This window comes from Vicugna pacos, chromosome 35 (assembly GCF_048564905.1).
Source record: "Vicugna pacos chromosome 35, VicPac4, whole genome shotgun sequence".
In the NCBI taxonomy this organism is placed as follows: Eukaryota; Metazoa; Chordata; class Mammalia; order Artiodactyla; family Camelidae; genus Vicugna; species Vicugna pacos.
This window is the reverse complement of record NC_133021.1, coordinates 19,486,639-19,508,879: the sequence shown is the minus strand read 5'-3', so window position 1 is coordinate 19,508,879 and position 22,241 is coordinate 19,486,639. Positions and strand designations below refer to the sequence as shown.

The 22,241-nt window shown below is 37.2% G+C and overlaps 1 protein-coding gene across 2 annotated transcripts in view; it reads left to right on the top strand.

Annotated features, from left to right (window-relative positions):
* Nucleotides 1–22,241, top strand: part of ITGA8 (integrin subunit alpha 8) — a 173,623-nt gene that overhangs the window by 13,472 nt on the left and 137,910 nt on the right. For both annotated transcript variants that reach the window (XM_072954988.1, XM_072954989.1), the window contains exons 3-8: nt 6,900–7,000; nt 10,127–10,250; nt 14,954–15,015; nt 16,038–16,083; nt 19,585–19,710; nt 21,075–21,119. In XM_072954988.1, coding sequence (XP_072811089.1) covers nt 6,900–7,000; nt 10,127–10,250; nt 14,954–15,015; nt 16,038–16,083; nt 19,585–19,710; nt 21,075–21,119 — 504 coding nt within the window. The remainder of the gene's footprint in view (nt 1–6,899; nt 7,001–10,126; nt 10,251–14,953; nt 15,016–16,037; nt 16,084–19,584; nt 19,711–21,074; nt 21,120–22,241) is intronic.

Here is a 22,241-nt window from a genome sequence, read left to right as displayed (position 1 = left end):
AACAGACCTAGTATAAATACATGTTCATGTGCAATTGGGAGGCAAGTTTATGCAGCCTTCATCCTGAAACCCAATCATATCCTGTAGTGAAAAGTATTGCTTTGAGGTCATATTGAAGAGATTTATGTCATTCAGCCTGCTTCCTGAGATTCCCAAGCTGAGAGGTTTTCATTACTTCTTGAAGCAAATAAATTATTGGGTACCAAACAGAGGAGCACACTGTTCTCTTCACAATTGGAAGGTGACATATAAACCAAATCGACAGTTCATGTTTACCCAGCTGTGTCTCTGGCCAGGATATTTGATCCCAGGTAATTATTCCAAGCATGAGAAAATCTAGAGATGAGAGGAAGTATGTAAGATTCAGGGAGCTGAAAGAAAGTTACTGTGGGAATGACACGAGGTGATGCTCACAAGGTAAGGGTGGGCTAAGGCTCTGAAGAACTTTTGATGTTTTAGAAAGAACTCTAGGATCAAGATGGAGAATGAACTTGAAGGTGACAAATCTGGAGGAAGGGAAGCCAGGTAGGAGAGACTGTTGCAGCAACTGAGGCAGAAGACGTGGTAGTCACCACTAGGGAGGTGGCAACAGGCATGATGGAGGGAAGTAGATGGACTCGAGAGAGCTTCAGAAGGAAGCGTCAGCTGGAACTGATCACTAAGAGGAATCAGGAGGTGCAGGATAGACGGTTGTCACAGATGTGCTCTAAGCTTCTGGCTTGGTCCATGGGGCTGCCGTTATACTAGGTATAAATAGTGAGCAAGACAGATGTGCTCTCTGAGCACAAAATACTCAAGTCCAGTGGAAGAGAAGACGAGTGCCCAGTGGTCTTAATGAGGGATGTGTGCTGTAAAAGGAGGAAATGAGGGAGGTTTTAGGTGTGCAGGAAAGGGCATGGATCCTTGACTAAAGAGGGAGCTTTTTGTGTGGCCAGAAAAGCATTTCAGAGGGGTCATCATTAACGATCAGAGCTGAATACTGATGTGTGTGTGTGTACATGCATGCATGCACATGACTATCTCAGGGTGGGTGAAATGGGAAGGAAAACCATTCTGGCCAGTGTAGAAGTGATGGAGAGGGTTGTAGCAGGCGTGGTCAAAGTTGAAGTCTCAGTCTCAACAACCCATCTGTAACACGCTCTGCCCTTCAGACTTTTGTGTCCAACAAGGGGACACAGAGCGCTGTGTTTTGAATGGCGTATCACCTCCCTTTGGAGAGGTGATTCTTTCACTCCGTGTCATGGGCTCTTCTAGCTGTGTGATATAAGTGAGCTGAATGCCCACCCAAGAAATCAACTCCGTGGCACCAATGAAAGTCCATATGTATTTCCAGAACAAACCTTACCTATGGCCTGAGTCACATTATATATGAAAAACATTTCAAATGATTTCATATGAGGTGGAGACAGATGTCTGGAGAGCAGTGGTGAGGCACTATTTGATATTAAAAACAGGAAGTTGGAAACGTGATCTTTATTCTCAGGAAGATGATATAGATGTGGAAATAACTGTGGCCCTCACCAGGGCCTGCCCTCACCTGGTCAGGCCCTCTCCTGATTAAAAACGTCTGGACAGCTCCCATGACAGCTTTATGTCTGTTGTGAGATATTCATGTTTTTATGAATAGATAGATGGATGATAGATCCAACTCATTCTTTTTCACTCCTGTATAGTTGTGTGCCCCCTTAATAGCTGCCCTCACTTATCTGTCCATTTCTTTTACATATGAACATTTAGGTTCTGCACTTTTTTCTACTGCAACAAACATGTGCCCTGAGCATCCGTATATCCAACTTCATCTGCATACAGAGAAGAGTTTCTCTCTGGCACCAGACTAGAAATGACATTGCTGGGTCTTAGCGAATTATCAAATCTGTTTTATCAGCTACGCCAATTGAACTTCCAAAGTAGCCATAATTTCCACACACACAAGCAAGGCATGAGAGCGGGACAATAGGCTCTTAATACTGTAGGACTTCAGTTTTTGCCAATCTGGAAGACGGTGAAATGGTACTCCGTTTTGTCCTGTTTTCATTTGCAATTCCCTGATTATTAGTTGAGTCGATCATCTGTTTATGCTTACAGACCATACACTTTTTTCTTCTGTGGTTACTTGTCCATAGCCTTTGTTCATTCTCATGTTTGGTTATTAGTTTTATGGTTTAGAAGAATATGACATACATTCTGCGTGTGAGTTCTTTTTTCGCATACATATGCTGCAAATGCTTTCTCCACAAGTTTTGCTAGTCTTTTGATTTTATTTATGGAGATTGTCATCCATCTGAAATTTATCTTTAGGATGTGGCATAGGTTTCTAACTTATTTTCAATACGAAAACCCAGTTGTCTTAACATCACTTACTGAACATTCCACCTTTTTTTTTTTTCCTTTGGAGAGTTACAAAGAACATACAGAAGAATACTGAGTAGTAAATTATTGACACACTACAACGAAATCTGACCCCACCGCCTGTTTTTGTATGCCTATAAGCTGAGTAGTTTTTACATTTTGTAATGATTGGGAAACATTTTTTTAAAGAGTAATATTTAATGACATGAAAATTATGTGAAATTCAAATTTCTGTGTCTGCAAGTCAAGTTTTATTGGAACACAGCCAAGCTAGAATATTAATTATCAGCCCTGTAGAGAAAACATTTGCAGACGCCTGTTCTGTATTATTCATGGACATTTTTTTTTTTAATGGTCAAGAGTATACACATTAAATTCATGATGGTGAAGGAGGAGGAGAAGAGGGGAGTGGAACTGAGGATAAACGTCAAAGGGTACTGTAATGTTTGTAAACATGAAAAAGCAATGGTCAATTCTGCCTGGTGGAAATACAAGTATTTGTTATATGAAGTTCTTGTACCTTTCTGTGCGCTTTTTTAAAAAATAGACTTTTTTTTAGAGCAGTTTCAGATTTACAGCAGAATTGAGCAGAAAATACAGAGTTCCCACATAGCCCTCCCCACCCACACATATATGCTCCCCTACCCTCAACATTCCTCACTAATATCTTTCTGTGCTTTCTTTAAAAGCCTCAGAAAAACTAAAAAAAAGAACAAATATATTTTGTAGACAATATTCTATATCAATGCTTATAAATCCGTCATATGTTTTAGTGGTGGAGAGGAACCTATTTTATAGATAACAGAAATTTCTTCTTGAATCCCCTTGTTTATGGATATTTAAGTTGCTTCAGTTTGTTAGATGTAACATAATATTCAAAATAGTTCATGAAACAACAAAACTTACACTTTACCACAGGTATGGAAGTACATAGAATATGTGGTTTAGATCTTGACTATGGCTTTAAAAAAAAAATTTAATTGTAGTTGATTTACAATGTTAGTTTCAGGTGTACAGCAAAGTGATTCAGTTATACATATACATACCTACATATATTTTTTCTTTTCAGATTTTCACTCATATGTAATTAAAAGAGATTGAATGTAGTTCCATGTGCTATACAGTAGGTCCTTGTTGTTTATTTATTTCATATAAAGTAATGTGTGTCTGTTAATCCACAACCCGTAATTTACCCCTGCCCTCTCCTGGGCCTGCCCTCTCCTGGGCCTGTGCTCATATAGGCCATTCCACGTATAGGTGACATTGTGATATTTGTCTCTGTCTGACTTACTTCACTTAATATAATCTCAAGGTCCACCCATGCAGATTGTTTCAGTTTTCCTGTCACAACTGGGACAGCAAAGGTCTCCATATTGCATCTTAAAGCATTTGTGTAATTATTTCTATTGAACAGACTTCTAGAAGTTGAACTCCATTGGTCAAGAAATGAATATTTAAAATTTTGAAATATGTTGCCAAATTGCCCTTCCAAAAAGTTGCTTTGAGTTATTATCTTGAAAACAGAGATTATTAATACTTTTGCTAAACTGCTAGGTGACAAGTGTTGTCATTGTGGTTTTAACTTGAGGCTCAGGCTCTTTCCATGAATTTACAAGTTTATTTGATTTCTTTTTCCCTGCATTGCCTGTTTAGGTCCTTAGAACTTCTCTCTTTTAAATTTTAGTCTTTTTCTCTGATTGATTTTAGAGCTCTTTTATGTATTAAATATATTCTTTCTCTGAAAACAATTCATCTGCATTTTCCTTTATTAACTTTGTTAACAGTCTTCTGCCACTTAGGAAGCCTCAAATCACATACAATCACTGTAAAACTTTTCCTTAGCTTTTCGCTTTGTTTTCTCTGTAGTTTTTTGATATTCCAAGGAGAGAACTGCTTTGGTAGCTAATGGTCTCCATCATCTCCCAGGACTGTTGACCCTTCCAAGAGTTCTCTGGGGTTGAAAGTGCACTTGGGGTAACCAATGCCTTCCTTCTGCTCCAGAAGGATGTATGGTTCTATCCTAAATGTTTTGCCCCATGTCATAGGAGTTTGGTCAGGAAATAGAAACCACTCTGAATGTTATAAATTGGGAGGGATTTCTTGCAGAGACTGAGAGCTTTGTTTACATGGCCACTGGAAAGACTGGAGATGTGAAGGTCAAGAAGGTCACTGCCGACAGATCAAGAAATCTGGACATTCAGAACTTGGTCTCAACAGCCGGAAGCACCAAAATGTGTGATTGTCAATGGATACTTGAGAGTCACAGGAAGAGCATCATATATGTCACTGTTGATGCCCACGTGCCCACCAGAATATAATGGCTTCTCCATCTTCTCCTCTTTCCAAGTCTCTCATGAGCCTATCATTCAGCCTGAATCCTACTTGTAAGAGGGTCTGGAAAATGTATGTTACAGGCTCTCGGACTTTTGCCAGAAAGAAGAAAGCTTAGAAGGGCAGAAATTGTGCTCAATATTTATAGATATTATTGCCTGGAGGTTGTTTTCAGGAAAGACCAGATCAAATGGAATCAACATTCCCCATGCATCAAAGGTTCACTGAGCATCAGTGTGCAAGAAATAGCACTAAGCTCTGTGTTGGGTTGTTTGGCGTGAAAGGATCTTGTTCAGAAAAGGAATGTGAGAAACTAGGGAAAGGTCACTTTCACAATCAACACGTATATATTTCACTCATTTGAAATTTTATGACATTACAATATTAGATGTAAAGTCAGTGAATTCATGAAAATAATAAAACAGAACTTTCAAAAGGAGACTTGTCCACCTTAAATATCAAGGAGAGGAGGATACACCTAGATCAAAACTCATCTCAGTAAAGAGAGACCTGGGGCAGTGGGGTTCTTCTCTATTATAATCCTTGCACTGGGGATGGAGTTAGTGAAGTCTACTCATTTGTATTCTTGGTCCTGAAGAAATTTGTCACTAGAAAACAACTCACAGTTTACCTTTTTTCAATTTAATTCTATTATATTTTTCACGGTTTATACTTTTAATCAAGTTATTACACAGTTCAACCTTATAATAGCAGAAAAGATGCCTCAGGAGTTGCAGAAACAGAGTCATGTTATTTTTCTCCAGCAAAATAAAGCCAACTGGGAGCAGATATTTTTGTGTCTGCGAGGTCCTTTCCAGTTCTTGGAGATAGGCTGAGTTTCCAGGTTTCTAATTAAGAGGTACTTTTAAAGGGTTGTATTGCTGCAAGATTTCTGTTGTATATTCTTAGCTTATAAAGCACTTCCACGTTCATTTATCTCATGTGATCTTTATGATTTTGATCACCTGTGAAAGAGAGAGGGGGGAAAGTATCCTCAGCCTCAGTTTACAGAAGAAATTGAAACTACAAAAGATGAAATGAATTGCCGAAGAGCACCCAGTCAACGCTGACAAGATCCTTTCTCTCTGAGTTCTGTGATCTTGCCTAGATGCAAATAGAAATGTTTCTCTTTTCAATTTTATGCTCTAGTCTGTAAGATGCTCCAGTTCTTTGCCAGATGTGTGCATTTTGGGTGAGGATTTCCAGAACTTGTTTTTTTCTTTTTTAAAAGCCCAGAAACATCAAAAGCATAAGATTTTAAAGAAGGAAATTTGTAGTTTTCTACTAATATGTCAAAGTGTAAATTTTAGGTTAAGACTGAGTATATATAATTTTTTCTTTTTTAAACAGTCTGTAATCATATGAAAACTCAACTGAATGTTAATTACATGTATGTTTTGGCCTCACTTAATAGAAGTTAAAAGTTCATTTGTAATGCATTTATTATAGAGGCAAGGAGGAAAAATAAAATGCCTACCAAAGAGAACACATACAAATAAGGTGCCCTAGTATAAATGTCTTTTGCAATTCATTAGCTATATACTGATGGAGCTAAGAACCTTGTGGTTAGAACCATGTGGGAAGTACCTTGACTGGGAACCAGGAGTGAAAGAAAAGATACCTGCTTTTTATTAAGACCTGAAGTGTGTCATAATTGGGTTGAATTTCTACCCAGATGGTCCTCCTCATGCTGACATCTGCAAAGTGTGTAGAAAACTGTGTTGAGGTGTAATTTTCTGTGGCTGTGTGGACACACGTTGCTCAGTTGAAAACCAAGGTCTTGGAGTCCCTCAAGCAGACTCCTGCTAACCTGTGCTGAGAAAAGCTGTGCTTCCTGACCCAGGGAGATTCTCAATCATTTCATTATAGGAAAAGATTCAGAATTCTTTAGAGCAGTTATCAATGTTTGGTCTTTCCTCTGATACACATCAAAGATAAAAGTGCAGATTTAAGACCCATAGAGTCCATATCAAGTTTACAGTACAGTTACCCCTGAAAATATAAGTTATTTTAAAGAATGCTTCTTTTAAAGTTGTGAAATGTCATGTTCAAATATGTATTTTCACTTGATTGGTAGTTTTCTAGCTTAGTCTTAATCAAAGAGAAACGCTCCATGTGTATGAAAATTGTGTTTCAAACAGTTTTAACGGGTAAATTCATTATCACATATTGGCTGCCGCGTTTTACAAGCTGTTAACAATCCATGTCCTCCTTGTCAGACAACAGGAAGATCAGAGTAAATGGAACCAAGGAGCCTATAGAATTTAAATCGAATCAGTGGTTTGGAGCAACAGTGAAAGCTCACAAAGGGAAAGTGGTGGTAAGTATCAGCCGAGGGCTAGTTGGGTTGCTTTGGAATCATGTGTGCCCCGAAATGTTTTAGAATTTGTATCTACAAAAATCCATTGATGTATGATCACACGAGGATTTTCAAAGATGAGCTTATCAGCATTCCCCCCCCAAAAAAATTAGTGCTTAAAATTAAAGAATCTATTTTCGTCTTCTTTAAAGCTACAGGCAGTTAAACTTGTCTTCCAGAAAATTGGTTAGACCTTTTCAAATATTTCAAAGCAAATAAGGAAGATAGGATAATAAAAGCTTGATCTGAAATAGGTAAGTATTTTATTGCTTAAGATTCGTTTAAAGGGCTGATTAAAATTTGACCAGAGAAATAGGATTAGTACTGCTAGGATTCTTTAAAAGTTAATCTACTGTGATGTCACTGACCCTCTTTAGAACTATGGGAAAGTTTTCTTTAAAAATATAACTGCTGGGAAGAGGGTATAACTCAGTGGTAGAGTGTGTGCTTAGCATGCAGGAGGTCCTGGGTTCAATTCCCACCACCTCCATTAAAATAAATAAATCAAATTACCCCCCAAACTTAAAAAAATTAAAAATTATATGTGTGTGTATATGTGTGTGTGTATATATATATATCAATTATATATATGTATCAATTACATGACTCTCTGAATACAGTGATACTTTTAAAGTAAAATTTCTACCTCCCAAGTATAGATCTTTAGGCTTTAAAATGCTATGAGTTTATGATTCTCTTCTCTGTGGTTCTGAGTGATAATAGATATCTAATTTATTGAGAAATAAATGACTGGATTAAGCTGATCTAGATTTTTTTTTTAACTGTTGGCTCTAATTTCCTTACGAACTAAAGCAGTAGCTTTGGCTCTTAGAATTTGTTTAAAGTTGTTTGAATTATGATCTTATAAGAATAAGTATCAAAAGGAAATGCCTTGCTTTCTTTGGGTCTGTGGTTAACCCCCCAAAGAGATTTTTGAAAGAAAATAGGTAATGTATAAAATATAAATAGCCCTCTTTAATTACAAATCTAGAATTTACAATAGGCTGGCTGTAGAACTGTATTTGCATCAACAGTTTTCACTTGGTAAAAAATGTTTTTATCCTTTAGTGATTTATGATATATACAAAAGCTAATTCCATCTAATAACTATTTGGGGTTAAAAAAATCTTTCAGTACTGTATTGATTTTTATTGTCTTGAAAATGTGTAGCATCATTGTTGTGTGTTTACTCAATATTTGTAGGTGCCTTCAGAATCATTGAAAATAAAACAACATACCACATTCATAATAAAATGGTTAATTTGAGGGCATGCTTGCATTTTCAAACTAATGTGATAGAAAATAGGATAATAGTACATTTCAAGTACATTTTCAAATGTAATAAAGTACGTTCAAGGTAATTTTTGCTTTGAGCACTTAAACTCAGCAGAATACGGAACTAAATTTCACCCTGTGTGACAGCTATTAGAACTGCAGAATGCTGTGAGCAGAAGGATCATTCTGAATATTCAGGTATCATGTGTACATGAGATTTGGGTCAAAGTCTGAATATTATCACGTCATCATGTTTCACATCAGTGTGAAACTGAGCAGGTATAAAAAAGATAACTTTTTAGGGCTGACAGCAGGCAAGGACTGGAAAGAACTGTCGTGACGTTGAAAGTTTCTATGGTGCTATAGAAAGTGAGACAGGTTGCCTTATACTGAGCTACACAAGTAATGCTTTCCCTCTCCAGGCTCCTACTTCCCACCGTTCCACCTTATGTTAAATGTCTTAACCACCTAGCTTGTCAGTTCACTAATAGGGCCCTAAGTTAAGGGAACTTATATGAGTTAGCCCAAGACCTCACACTATAGAGAAAGACGAAGCCCTCAAAAAACTTAAATTGTAGAAGCACCCTCATTTATATCCTTACTTATATCTCACTTGAGAATATAAGTTATCTTTACCAGAAGTCATTGCATGTTAGACTGATTACTAAGGACATGTTTGGAATCATGAAAGGATTTTAAAATTGGGAACTACCTCCCCTTTTCTGGCATTGTTTTAAGTGTGATGTCATCTAATTGGAAGAGGGGCTAGTGGTTCCATTTTCTAGAAATCTGTAATTCTGCATCCTTAGAAATGAGTGTTTGAATATTCAGATAAACTCACCTACAGAGGATTCAAGCTAGCAAAACAGAAGTCAAAAAGGTACCCATGTTTTCTACCTCTTTGTTTTTACTGTCTCTCACTCTTAGAAAACTTAATGTTATTTAACTTCCTTAAAGAGGGTTTCATATACCCTCTTTGACACTTGACAATCCTTTCAAATATCATGGTCTTCTTAGAATCCAAGCTTCTGAAGAGGCAACCAGAGGATTTCATTCAAGAATTGTGTTTTTCTTACCAATGTTTAAATTAATTTTTGTTTTGTCATGAATAAAAACCATTAAATGAAAAACAAAGTTATGGTGATAAGAAGGTAGCAAGTCCAAATGTAGGTTATTGTTTAAAAAATTGTCATGTATATAGTAGCTGAACCACTATACTATACACCAGAAACTGACACAACATTGTAAACCGACAATATTTCAATAAAAAAAGTAAAACAAAATAAAAAATTGTCAGACATACCCTCAGTGATAAACTGGGGGAATCCACAAAACAGAGGTTTACAAACTTGTCTGCATCTTGTGATTTGAAAGTTGTTTTTCTTTAAGCAACAACTAGACAAAGAAAGGAACTAGTTCTCATTTTAAGACATCATACTGTTTCATTCCATGTTTCAATGTTCATTTGCAGGTCCAAATAAAAAAAATAATATATGAGTTCTTGGCTTTTAGTAAATATTTACTTTGCCAGGCCACTTTTCCTTGACTTAAAATCCTGTGGGGAAAATCCCATTCCTTTGTATATGCTTAATTTGTTCCAACCCTACAGTGCATTAATGTTGAAAAACGGCCTTCAGAAGTTTAATTAGCGCTGACTACCAAGGTCCTCATTAGCATCCTGGAGACCAGTTAAGCCACCTAATAATTTAGCATTATTTGTTACAAATTCAGGTGTAACAGCTGATGAGTCAAATCAAAGCATCATAGAAGAGATTTACATTAAAAAAATTCACTGTCTTTGATGTTTCCCAGGCCTGTGCTCCTTTATATCACTGGAGGACTCTTAAACCAACCCCAGAAAAGGACCCAGTTGGCACCTGCTACGTAGCAATTCAGAATTTCAGTGCCTATGCTGAGTACTCGCCTTGTCGGAACAGTAAGTTATTTTTATTCTCAAAACTGAAATTCAGCTCAAGAGCTTTTCTGCTGTAGACAGGGCAAGGAAATCTTAAACCACCATTGAGAAGGAAAAAGCGAAGGGGTGAAGATGATTGAAGATCTTACAGGATGACTTGCTGTGACTTGGCGACCAAGACGGGGAATTCTGCAACTCCTCTTCCGTGTTTTAGAGAAGTTCTGTTTTTAGATATCCTGCAGCTGACTTGATTGGTTCCTTATGTTAGGCCTTAAACTCTCAGTCTCTATTCAAAATTCACCCTGCATCTAGAGAATGCTGACTGCCCACTTGACTAGTTAATTGCATTAATGAGGTTGGCACGATGGGACCTGGAGGCACGTTGGATGTGAGCGCCCCATCCAGCCTGTGTTCTCAGTGACTGTTGTTTTCTTTGGCGTGATATACCTTTCTCCTTAAAGTGCTTAATCCCATTTTTCAAAAAGATGCCGTACATTTGTAGTCCACATCTCATCTGGCAGGTCTAAGACTCTTCCAGTGACGTAGCCTTTAAAGCAAGCCTGTAAGTGCCACTTTGGGGGCACTGCTATTTAATCACTTCCTTTTTGGGGGAAGACTCAAGGACTTTGGGACAGCATTATTGACTGACTGCTCTATTCAGAGTCCTTTTGGCAATTCTTCCAGTTCTCTGTGTGTCATGTTGATCATGGGTATTTGCCAGCAAGAAACTGATGGACTTTCATCCTTAGTCTTGATAATTCACGAGACTATGTTGGAGAAAGAAATGGTGTTAGAAAGAAAATTCTAGTCACTGATTTCAGAATATTGATTTTTAAAAACTTAAATTAGATTCTCAGACCTCTAAAGTTTCCCTGTTTCATGTGAATATTTTTAAATTTCAAGATTAATTTAGGCCAGACAATGAGCAAGTATCAGAAATCAAACAATGAGGATAAAGAATGGATGAGTGATATTAGAGGGTTCCTAAAGACGTTCTGAGATTAGAAATCTAAAGGGCTGGGAGTTAAACAGCCAACTCTCTTGGTTTTGGCTGAGGACCTTGTCAAGGAGATTATATCTTTCTGATTTAAAGTACTGAAATAAATCAGCCACTTCTTCACGTCTTAACAAATGTCAGCTGAATGACTAGTCTGTCAGTTCAGAATTTTGCTTTAAATGGCTTCAAAACAAGTGTTCCTTGTCAAGAATGAGGCTCAATTATATATTCATTCAGCACATGTTTATTGAACACACTGAGCACTAATTATTCTGTGCTTAGGGAATAAAGCACAGAACAAGAGAAAGCAAACCTCTGTTTTCAAAAAACTTAGATTCTAGTGCAGGAGGGAGACAGCATACATGTAAGCAATTAAGTTCAGATCCAGTAATTCCAGTTGTGGGTATTTATGCAAAAGAAATGAAATCACTATCTTGGAAAGATATCTACACCCCGATGTTCATTGCAGCATTGTTTATAATAGCCAAGACATGGAAATAGCCTAAGCATGCACTGATCGATGACCAGATAAAGGAAATGTGGTATAGATGTAAATATGGATATGGATATAGATACATACACAATGGGATATTATTCAGCCATAAAAAGAATGAAATCTTGCCATTTGAGACAACATGGATGGTTCTTGAGGGCATTATGCTAACTGAAATAAATCAGATACAGGAAAAATACTCTGTAAGCTCTCACTTATATGCAGAATCTTAAACACAAACTCACAGTGTCAGTTTGAACCATTATCTAAAAATATAAATTATAGTACGCTTACATTTTGAGTTACATGGGTACACTATATTGTCCATTTATTTAGTGTTTCCTTTCCTAAATAAAAGAATAGGTTGACAAATGTGTGTCGACTGAAATAAATGTGCAGCCTAAAAGTTAAGAGTTATGTTTTATTTGGTGGGAGGACTTGAGCCGGGATGGCAGCCTCTCAGATCACTCTGAGGGACTGCTCCGAAGGGGTAGGGGAGGAGCTAGAATATATAGGAGCTTTGCAACAAAGACCAGGTAGTTGGAACAATAAAAGATTGCTTGTTATCTAAAGGAAATCAGGCATCTTAAGTTAAAGAATTTAGTGCTTTTCTATATATGGGAGGAAGCAAACATTTGGGCTCACTGAATTCATTCCTTTGACAAGCACCTGGCTATCTAGGGCCAGTATCCTGTCCTTTCTTATTCTGAGTCCCCTCAGAGTGCACCATTGTGAGTGGCTGCAGAGGCTGGGCTGCTGGCCTGTCCTCACTGGGGGGTGGCGGCAGCCCCTGATGACTTGGTTTCAGCATTCTTTGCTTACTGACATGGTTGCAGTATTTTCATTCACAGGTGAAAGCGGAGTTTAGGCTGAGTTGCACAATAGCTAAACAAATGGCCGGGAATTCCTCCCACTCTAGTAGCCATCTCTAGTGTTCGCATTCTCATGGTCTCCCTCTTACTGGGAGTACTTCCTCCTCAAATGCACCCAAGGAGCAGATTTCCTGTCATCCCTAAGGAGTTCACAGTTCATTAACACAAAGCCAGCTTGTTCATGAACATATGGTCAATATCACAGAACAGGAATATCGTTTTCAAAAGAGAATTTCAAGAAGACTCTCAATGTTCACTTCACACCACGAAGCCCGTCCACTGACACTTTGAGTGATTTGGGTGGTAATCTGCTCATTCATATTCATGGCATGCCTGTGGTTCTTACGGTCATTCATAATTCACTTGGGGATGGTTTACACACACCCGTCCATTCTCCTTTGGAAGCCAACAAATAGAAGCACGGTTCTCTGGATTCCTGAGTTTGCTCTGGGACATAATTGTGAAGTTCACAGTTGCTCTGAAGTTGTGGGAAGAAAGATTCCTTTAGCTTTCGTAAACTATAATTTTAGGTGGAAAACTTACTTTGCAAAGGAAATAACATCACATTCTATTATAACATAAACATGTGAAGTTGATTATTTTCTCAATGACTTTTAGGAAAAATTACTATTTTCTCAATTTTTTTTCAGTTTCCCAGTGTGAAGCCAAATGATTTCAAAGAACGGTCATGTTTCTTCCTTTCTGAATAATTTATAGTCTTAGAAATAAAAAGTCAGAGTTGATTTTAAAAAGGACTTATAAAAAGTGAATTAAAGATACATTTCTTAAATATAGTCAAGAGTACCCATATTTGTTTACATAATCATATCATGTATTCAAATATATTTCTGTATGCATACAAATATTTAAATATATGAACTTTTAGAAAAATGGTACCTGGGTGTTTTAGGTTATACAGATGAGATTTTAGGCCACTTTATAGCATTCATAATTATAAACCACAAAATACATCATAGAATAAAATACATTGTAAGATATTGTGCACTTAAAAATTTGTTAAGAAGGTAGAGCTCATGTTAAGTGTTTTCACTACACACACACACACAAAAACAACAACCAAAAAGCAATATTTGGTTGGGGGAGCAACACAAGAATTCTTTTGGAAGTGATGGATATGTTTATTCCCTTGATTGTGGTGACGGTGTCTTGTGTTTATGCATATGTCTAAACTCATCAAAATGTACACATTAAAGTGTACAATTTAAAAAATAATATTAAGTATACCCCAATAAAGCTAAACAAAAAGAACTCAGTAAATAAAAAACATACAAAGCATTAAGTGACATTTGAATTAAAAACAAAACATCGCAAAAATACAGTATATGAGTTTAAAAAAAGTATTTTAAGACATAAAGGGAGCATCTGGAAAGAATGGCTGATGGCAGAGCTAAAATTAGCTAAGGACTAACCAAAGAAAAGGAAAACCAGAAGGCATTCTAGGAAAAGCTGGAAAGCCTAGATCTATTTCAAAAAGCTTCTGAAATAGGAAAGCCTGTAAATTCTTCCTGTAATGATGTTTTGCATGTTTGGATCTAACTAGATAATACTTGAGATTCCCTCTGCTGAACTACATTTCGGGTTTAATGTAAGCACTTTAGAAGTTGTAGATAGTCCTTTAAAGTGCAAGTGACAAGCAGTACATTCCTCATCCTGATATCACGGGATCCTCATCTCCTGGGTGGGGATCCACATGCTGACCTGCTATGGTTTAAAACACTGTGTAACAAAGTTCTATTGGATATTCAGGTAGTGAATTACATTGCACCGAATATAAAATAAGCCACTGCTAGAGAGTTTCCTCTTCTGTGAAAACTTGTGCCCCTGTGAGATACATTGTGACCAGAAATGCAATATCCAGATTTACCTAATGATAACTGAATAATTTAAAGTTAATTTCCTATGAGAGATCATAAAAGTCGAAACCGTTGTCGGTGCCTCCAGCAGAAAGTATCCACCCAGGTGACCAAGTTGAGCGCTCGCTTTCTCAAGGCATTGCTTCACTCAGAACACGAGGGCGCCACCGAAACACGTTCCTGCCGCTTGGGGAACTGGGAACACAGTTGAGAGGTGGAGGTTTTGTTTCTTCAAACAAACATGGGCTGTAAGACCCAACATAATAACTCCAGGGAACATTATTCCCCCTGATCTTACTATACAATGCTAGTGCTTCTTGGGACAAGATAACAGATTGAAATATGTTTAAGAAATTACTTGGAATTCAGTATGATCATTTTAAATTTGGAAGTCTATAGAGAAAAACAACAGAATTTTGTGAATTGGCTATTAAAATATATCTTGGGAATGATGACATTATAACATTTATGTATTTTGATCCTTTCAGGCAATGCTGATCCTGAAGGCCAGGGTTACTGCCAAGCAGGATTTAGTCTGGATTTTTATAAGGTGAATTTTTTTGATCTTGTAGCTTCTAATAATTGTTTTATTTTATTTTATTTATTTATTTTGTACCTCTACCTCTGCCTCTCACTCTCACCCCCAATAACCAACAACAGCAAAAGAATCTTCAGGTATATACCTAGCCTGTTTTGGCAACTTCTTTCAATTTTTTTTATTTGCTCTTTATTTTTAATAATAAAGTAATCTATGCACATGACAACCTATTAAACAGCAAAAAATTATTCAGATGGAAAGCAACAGTCTTTCTTCATTTTTAAATGAAAATCCAAAAAAAAAAGTCAGTAAAGAAATACGCTTCTGAAAAAGATCACAAGAATCTATAAATTATTGTCTCTTAGCTGTAATTGACTGATTAAACATTAGTGTTAAAATTCACATATTCTTTTACAAAATTAAAAACAGATATCTAATAAGAATATAGGAGGCAAAGATTCCATGGTTTTAGAAAGAATAAAAATTTAATCAACATCTGAAATTTTACTCTCCCTTTTTTTCTCTCTACTGAAAGTTAAGGATGCAAGATATGTAAGTTGGGGTTGTAAGTAAAAAAGAAAACTTCTATTTTCTAGTCTGGAGCTTTTGCTCTCTCTTCTGGGAAGAGTAGGTTTACAGATGTATAGAAAAAAATAGGCATTATTGTGGCCTTGAAATAAATAGGAACCAAATTTTCTTTTTATTACCAAGGCTCAAAAGACCATGCCTGCTGAATTGCATAGCATTAAACATGTAGCTATTTTGCTTACTTGAGGCAGTGCCAAAGAACTGAATTTACCTTTTATCAGGGGAGAGAATTTAACTTATCTAATTGAGTCAAACTTAAAGTATTTAGTATGATAAATAACTGAAACCAATAAAAGGAAAGAAAATGACTTGCATGACTCAGATATAAGAGCCTGTTTTAAAATTTATTTTTTTATGTATAACAAATTGTAAGAGCAATGCTACTAATAATTAAGAAAAAAAACCTCAGTTTTTCTTTTCTAATTGTTGCTGTTTCTGTTTTGTAGAATGGAGACCTTATAGTAGGAGGACCTGGAAGTTTTTATTGGCAAGGTATGTTTTGTTAGTAGAGAAGTGCTCATTGGTTGTTGCTAACAAGGAGATGAAACAGAACATCAAATGTTGACTTTTTACTGCATTAATTTTATATCTACATTTATATTTTCTCCAGTGAAGGAAGCATCATTTCAGTTTGTGCTTTGTTTTATCAATGATATTTTAAAATACCATGGCAACTTAATTCCTTTAGTCATCAAATGCTGATTGAGGCCATGTGAGGCTTTATGTGAGATGCTGAGGATACAATGGTGAGTAACCCGTAGAGGTCATTATCTCAGGCAAGACGCAGGCATTAGTGGAATACTCACACAAGCACTTGAGAAACTCCAGGCATGATACTCACTAGGAAGGAAAGGGATGTCAAGAGGTGGCCACAAGAGGAGGCTTCTCCAGGGTGGCCCTGTGCAAATGTGTGTTGTTCTCTGAACGGTGGCTGGCAGGGAGATGAAATGCAACCTGTGCTCTGCTGAAGGCGCCCTGAACCCAGGTGTCTGCCCAGAAAGGAAGATTTCCTCTACTTCTTAGAAAAGTGTTGCATAAGCCAGCAGCAAGCCTGAGGTCAACCGGTTTGGAAGTAAGCAGCCCTGAACTGAGATCTGAACCTTGAGCAGAAGGTAACCTTCAGTCGTAGGCAGAGAGAGGAGCAACTGTGTGAAAACGTTCTATGGCACAAAGGAGTGCAGGGGGCTGGGAATGGAGGGAAGCTGGGTGACTGGAGCCAAGAGTTGCTGAGTGGGAGCGAGGAGCCCTGCTCACCAGGCAAGGTTTGCAGTCCAAGGTAAACAGTTTGTCTTTATCCCAAAAACCAAGGAGAAATCCCTGGTAGAGGGTTGGAGTTTTAATGAATTGTTTGAGGTAGAGTAAGAATGTGTTGTTTGTTCTGAGAAAAATGGGAAACCTCTGGAGAATTTTAAGCATGGGATGATGCTATGATCAGATATGTGTTTTGCAATGATCATTCTGGCTGCAGTATGGAAGATGGATTGGAGGTTTGGCCCAAGTGAAGTATCAGCAAATTTGTTATAAGGTTATAAGCTAGTGATGAGTTTGTAAAGTAGACTAACTCTAAGGTTCAGATGAGGAGATTTGCTTCTTAGAGTTGGTGACGGTACAGACTGAAAAATGGGAGGAATCTGAGACAGAATTTGGAAGCAAAATAAACAGCCTAGATGATGGATTGGATGTATGTGGGTGAACATAGGGAGGATGTCAGGGATATGTTTCTGACTTCTGTAACTGAATGGTAGTAGGTGGATCCCAGTCCCCGAGATGGAGAACACTAGAAAAGAAGGCCTTTGGCGTGGGTTGGGGGAGGAAGATGATGAGTTTGCTTTTGGTCATATTGAGTATGAACATGTTTGAGATATCCAAGTTTTTTCACACATGTGTTTAGATGTATGGGCTTAAACTCAAAGAAGATAACTAGGCTAAAATAAAAACTAGCACAGAGGTGACAACTGAAGCCATGGATGTGGATGGGAGAGAGATTACCAAGAATACAGACTTAATTTTGGCTGTAAAGTTTAGAATAAAGATAGAGTAGAATATGAGAGAGGTGAATAGTTGAATAATGGTTATTTTTTTAATGGAAGAGACCTGACCATATTTAAAAAACCAGTGGGAATGATGCAGGACAGATGAATTTATGATAAAATTTTACATGAAAGTATTGTTAAGCTTAATTCATACCTATACAGCTATGAACATCAAATAATTAACATTTCATTTTATAACCATTATTTTGCAAACTGGAAAACAATATATTTTATGCAGTGGATGGATATAAAATAAAAATTATATGCATTTAAAAAGATTTTGTTCAAACTCAATTTCACATAATTCTTTCCTTAAGTTGAAAAAAATGTCTAATACAGATGATACGCTGAAAATTAACCTTATCGAGGGGATAGAGGAAGATTTGTCTGAGATCAATAATTTAAATTTATTCAGTTTTAAGATTGTAATATTTGTAAAAGCAGCTTAAGGAAACAAGCAAAGGCAGTGTGTACGTGGGAGGAGAGTGTGGGCTATTCTGCTTTAACCCAGAGAAAATTGGCAAATCTTACAGACATTGTTTAGAAACGCCGAGTGTGAATATGATTGCCTTAATATAAGAACAGTTATTTCAGGCACGGTCACTTGGAGATATTTATGGCCTGGTTTGACAGTTTTATTCTTTTTGAACTTCAGACAGAAAGGCTGTGGGATTTATGTGGGAATTCCCAAGGAATAATTTGGCTTTAAAATTGGTATTAAATGTTAGTCTCTTGAAAGCATTCTTCCAATTTTCTCGCAAAGAGCATGAGATCACACTTTCCCCTTAGCTGTGCATAATAAAAATGAGAATGCATAGAAAATGCATAAAAATTGTGCTGGAACACAGCTGGCCATCATTTGTATTCACGTCCATCCCACTACAATCGTATTTCAAGGCTTCTGATAGTGATTTTATTGGGGGGAGACTAGCCAATGTTCTTATCATATCAATGTTGGTGGCCACGGATTCCCTTTTTGCTACAATTTTGGATCTTGCTGGGCCTTGCTGCTTCCCATTGTCACAATTGTATGCTTTATGTATATATTTTAACATTAAATGTGAATGGCTCAGAGATTAGGTAATTCCTACCTTTAGTTTAGCTGATATGTTTACAATCTGTTAACTGAGTAAGTGATTTAGATTTAATACATCTGCACTTTGAGTGAACACAAAAAGCCTAGAATTAGAATGACAAAGGGACCCTTGTCGTAATGCTGAATATCTCAATAACAAAACCACCTGACCTTAGGGAATGCGTGCAAGCTTTTGGGGCCACAGTCTCTCCATCTGTAAGAAGATACATTTTGCCTAGATGACCTCAAAGCTAGATGATGTTTCTTCTAGCTAGAATATTCTTCTAGCTAGATTAAATAAAAATGTAATCACATAAATGTTCAGGTGTCTTCACTCTTAGATACGTTTATCATTTAGAGGTAGAGGGAGTATATAAGGTGAAGGCAACAGGAAAACAGATAAAATTAAGGGCTTTTGGATTAATGGATGCAAACTACTAGTTATCAAATAGATAACAAAAAAAGGATCTACTGTGTAGCATAGGAAATTGTATCCATTATCTTGTAATGACCTAAAATGGAGTAGAATCTGCAAAAATACTGAGTCACTATGCTGTATGCCTGAAACTAACATGATATTGTAAACCAACTATACTTCAATTAAAAAAACCTAGAAACAAATAAATGTTACATGAAAAAAATTACATAGTTCATCTTTGGTTCTTCTATCAGGATGGAAAGCTCTGACCAGCTGTTAGCAACTCTACCTTGCAGTTCTAGTACCAGGCAATAAAAATTGTTGTCAGAAGTGCAAGCAATCACATTGTCAGAAGTGCAAGCAAGCTCATTCTCAAGGGAGTACGTGTTGTTCAGATGCCCTGTGTCTGCAGAGGGAGGGCCTGCCTCTTGTATTCATTGTTACCATATTCATTTGTTTCAACACAGGTCAGGTGATCACTGCCAGTATTGCAGATATCATTGCAAATTACTCGTTCAAGGATATCCTAAGGAAATTGGCTCATGAAAAACAGACAGAAGTGGCTCCAGCTTCCTACGATGATAGTTACCTGGGTGAGAGCCATTGCTCAAGACCTTTGTGGTTTTTCAAAAGACATATTAAATGTAGAGGGAAATTTTATTCCTCACTTACCTGATCATTTGGGGTACCTTATGTAAATTTTCTTTTCTTAAAACTTAGCTTGGACTCTTAACTTTCTTTTCTTTTCTTTGGGCTCAGCCATACTATATAATCTGCATAGACTGATAGCTATTTTATAGGCTCCATGATAATCTCTTGCACATAAAATATTTTGCCAGCTGTTGATACTGTGTATTAGTGGGGATGCCCACTACTATATAGGCAACACGATAGTGGACGTTTCCAGTTTCTAGAGCAAAAGCAAGAGACTTTCGAGTTGCTGGAATGTTCTCAAATTTTTTTATGTGCAAACCACACAAGGCCATTTTACCACAATTACTTCCCAGCTTTGGAATCCTATTGGCATTTTGATTACTTGATGAACTTTTAAAAGTTGTAGTTATCTTCTGTCACCTCACCTCACGTTACAGCTAAGTGAAATTTGACGGAAATCATCACGAAAGGTATGAGGAAGTAGGCCTTTTGGGTGGTCACAAAAAGCAAAACCTGACACAAGAAATACTTTTCAGAGTGATCATGTCTGATTATGATGAATCAGTGACTCTTAAAATGCAATCGCCACCATTCACACATCACGGTGGGTGATGAAGCAATTCTGCTTTTAAAAGGGACCCTAGAGAATACAACAATGCCATTTTCAGCAATGTGGATGGACCTGGAGATTGTCATACTAAGTGAAATAAGCCAGAAGGAGACATACCATATGGTATCACTTGTATGTAGAATGTAAAACGATGACACAAATAAACTTATTTACAAAACAGAAACAGACTCACAGACACAGAAAACAAACTTATGGTTACCAAGGAGGGAAGAAGGTAGGAAGGGATAAATTGGGAGTCTGAGATTTGCAGATACTAACTCCTATATATAAAGCAGATGCAGAGCACAGGGAACTCTATTCAATATCTTGTAATGGCCTATAATGAAAAAGAACATGAAAAAGAATACATATATATGTATAACTGACTCACTAGAAATCAACACAACATTGTAAAATGACTATATTTCAATTAAAAATAAACAAATAAAAGAGACCTCAGAATCTAATCGTGTTACCATGCCCAGAAATAGCAGATCTACTATGCTTGCAAGATTCAGTCTGAATCTTGGTTTGATTAATTTTTCTCTTTATGAAACCCTAAACTTTTATGTTACAATTTGGCACAAAGCAGTACTGTGGTAGTTCTTTCATATTTCTAGATATAGATAATAGATAATAGGTCATTTGTAAAACCTTCAAATGTGATTCGTTTGTTTCTTTTCTTCAAAACAGGATATTCAGTTGCTGCTGGGGAATTTACTGGGGACTCTCAGCAAGGTGAGAGACATTGTTGACATTAAGTCATCTATAAAACATGGGGAAAAGGTAAAGTGACCTAAAAAGCCCTTTTATGAATGTGATTTTTCCTGAAACTTTTAATCAACATTACATGTAATTCCTCCTTAGTGCTGTAGCCATGTGAGACTGCAGGCTCCAAAGTTACTGATTGTGATGGTTAATTTCTTTTTTCAATGAAATTCTGAGTATTTGTGGGATGGGAGAGGCCATGGTTACCATGTATCTCAAATGGCATAATCCCCCTTAATCTTTCCTGCTTGACAAATCTGTTCCCCAAATCAGGCAACTCCACTGTATCTGACTGTGGTCTGTTTTGAGGTGCCCCTACTAACCATCCATACATGAACCTGGAACGCAGTGTAAGATCTAGAATCTCTACTCAACACTCAACATCTCCATTTGAATGGCTATCCCAAATTTAATGCATTTATAGCTGAACACCTGATCTTTCCACTTAGACATGCTTTACCCTCCATCATCTCCATCTCAGTAGGTGGCAATGCCAACTTCCCAGTTGCTCAAGCAAAATAACCTTGCAAGTCAACCTTGGATGCTGCTCTTGCTCTCATTCCCCATCCATATCCAATCCATGAGCAAATCCAGCTAACTAAGCACAAAATACAACCAGAATCGGACTACTTCTCATCTCCTCCACAGCTTCTACTCAGATCCAAGTCCCCGTCCACATGATTGCAATAGCTTCCTAACTGGTCTCCCTGTTTTCATCTTTGCCCTCTTGTAGTCTACCCAAAATCCAGGAGCCAAAGTGGTCCTTTAGAAACAGAAATCAGATTGTATAACTTCTTTGTTCCCAATGACTTCCCAACTGATTCAGCCTAAAATCTGAATCTTCACAATGACCTTTAAGACTCTGTTTATGAGGCCCCTATTTACTTTGACCTCATCTCCTAGTCCTTTACCATCCTCCAGTCCCTCTACTCCAGCCACCCTGCCCTCCTTGCTGTTCTTGGAATTCTCCAGACCTTTGCACTTGCTGTCCCTTCTGACTAGAACACTTCTCCCAGATCTCCATCATATTTATTGTCTCACTTTCTTCAGTCTTTGCTAACATGTCATCTTCTTGTCAAGGCCTTCCATGGC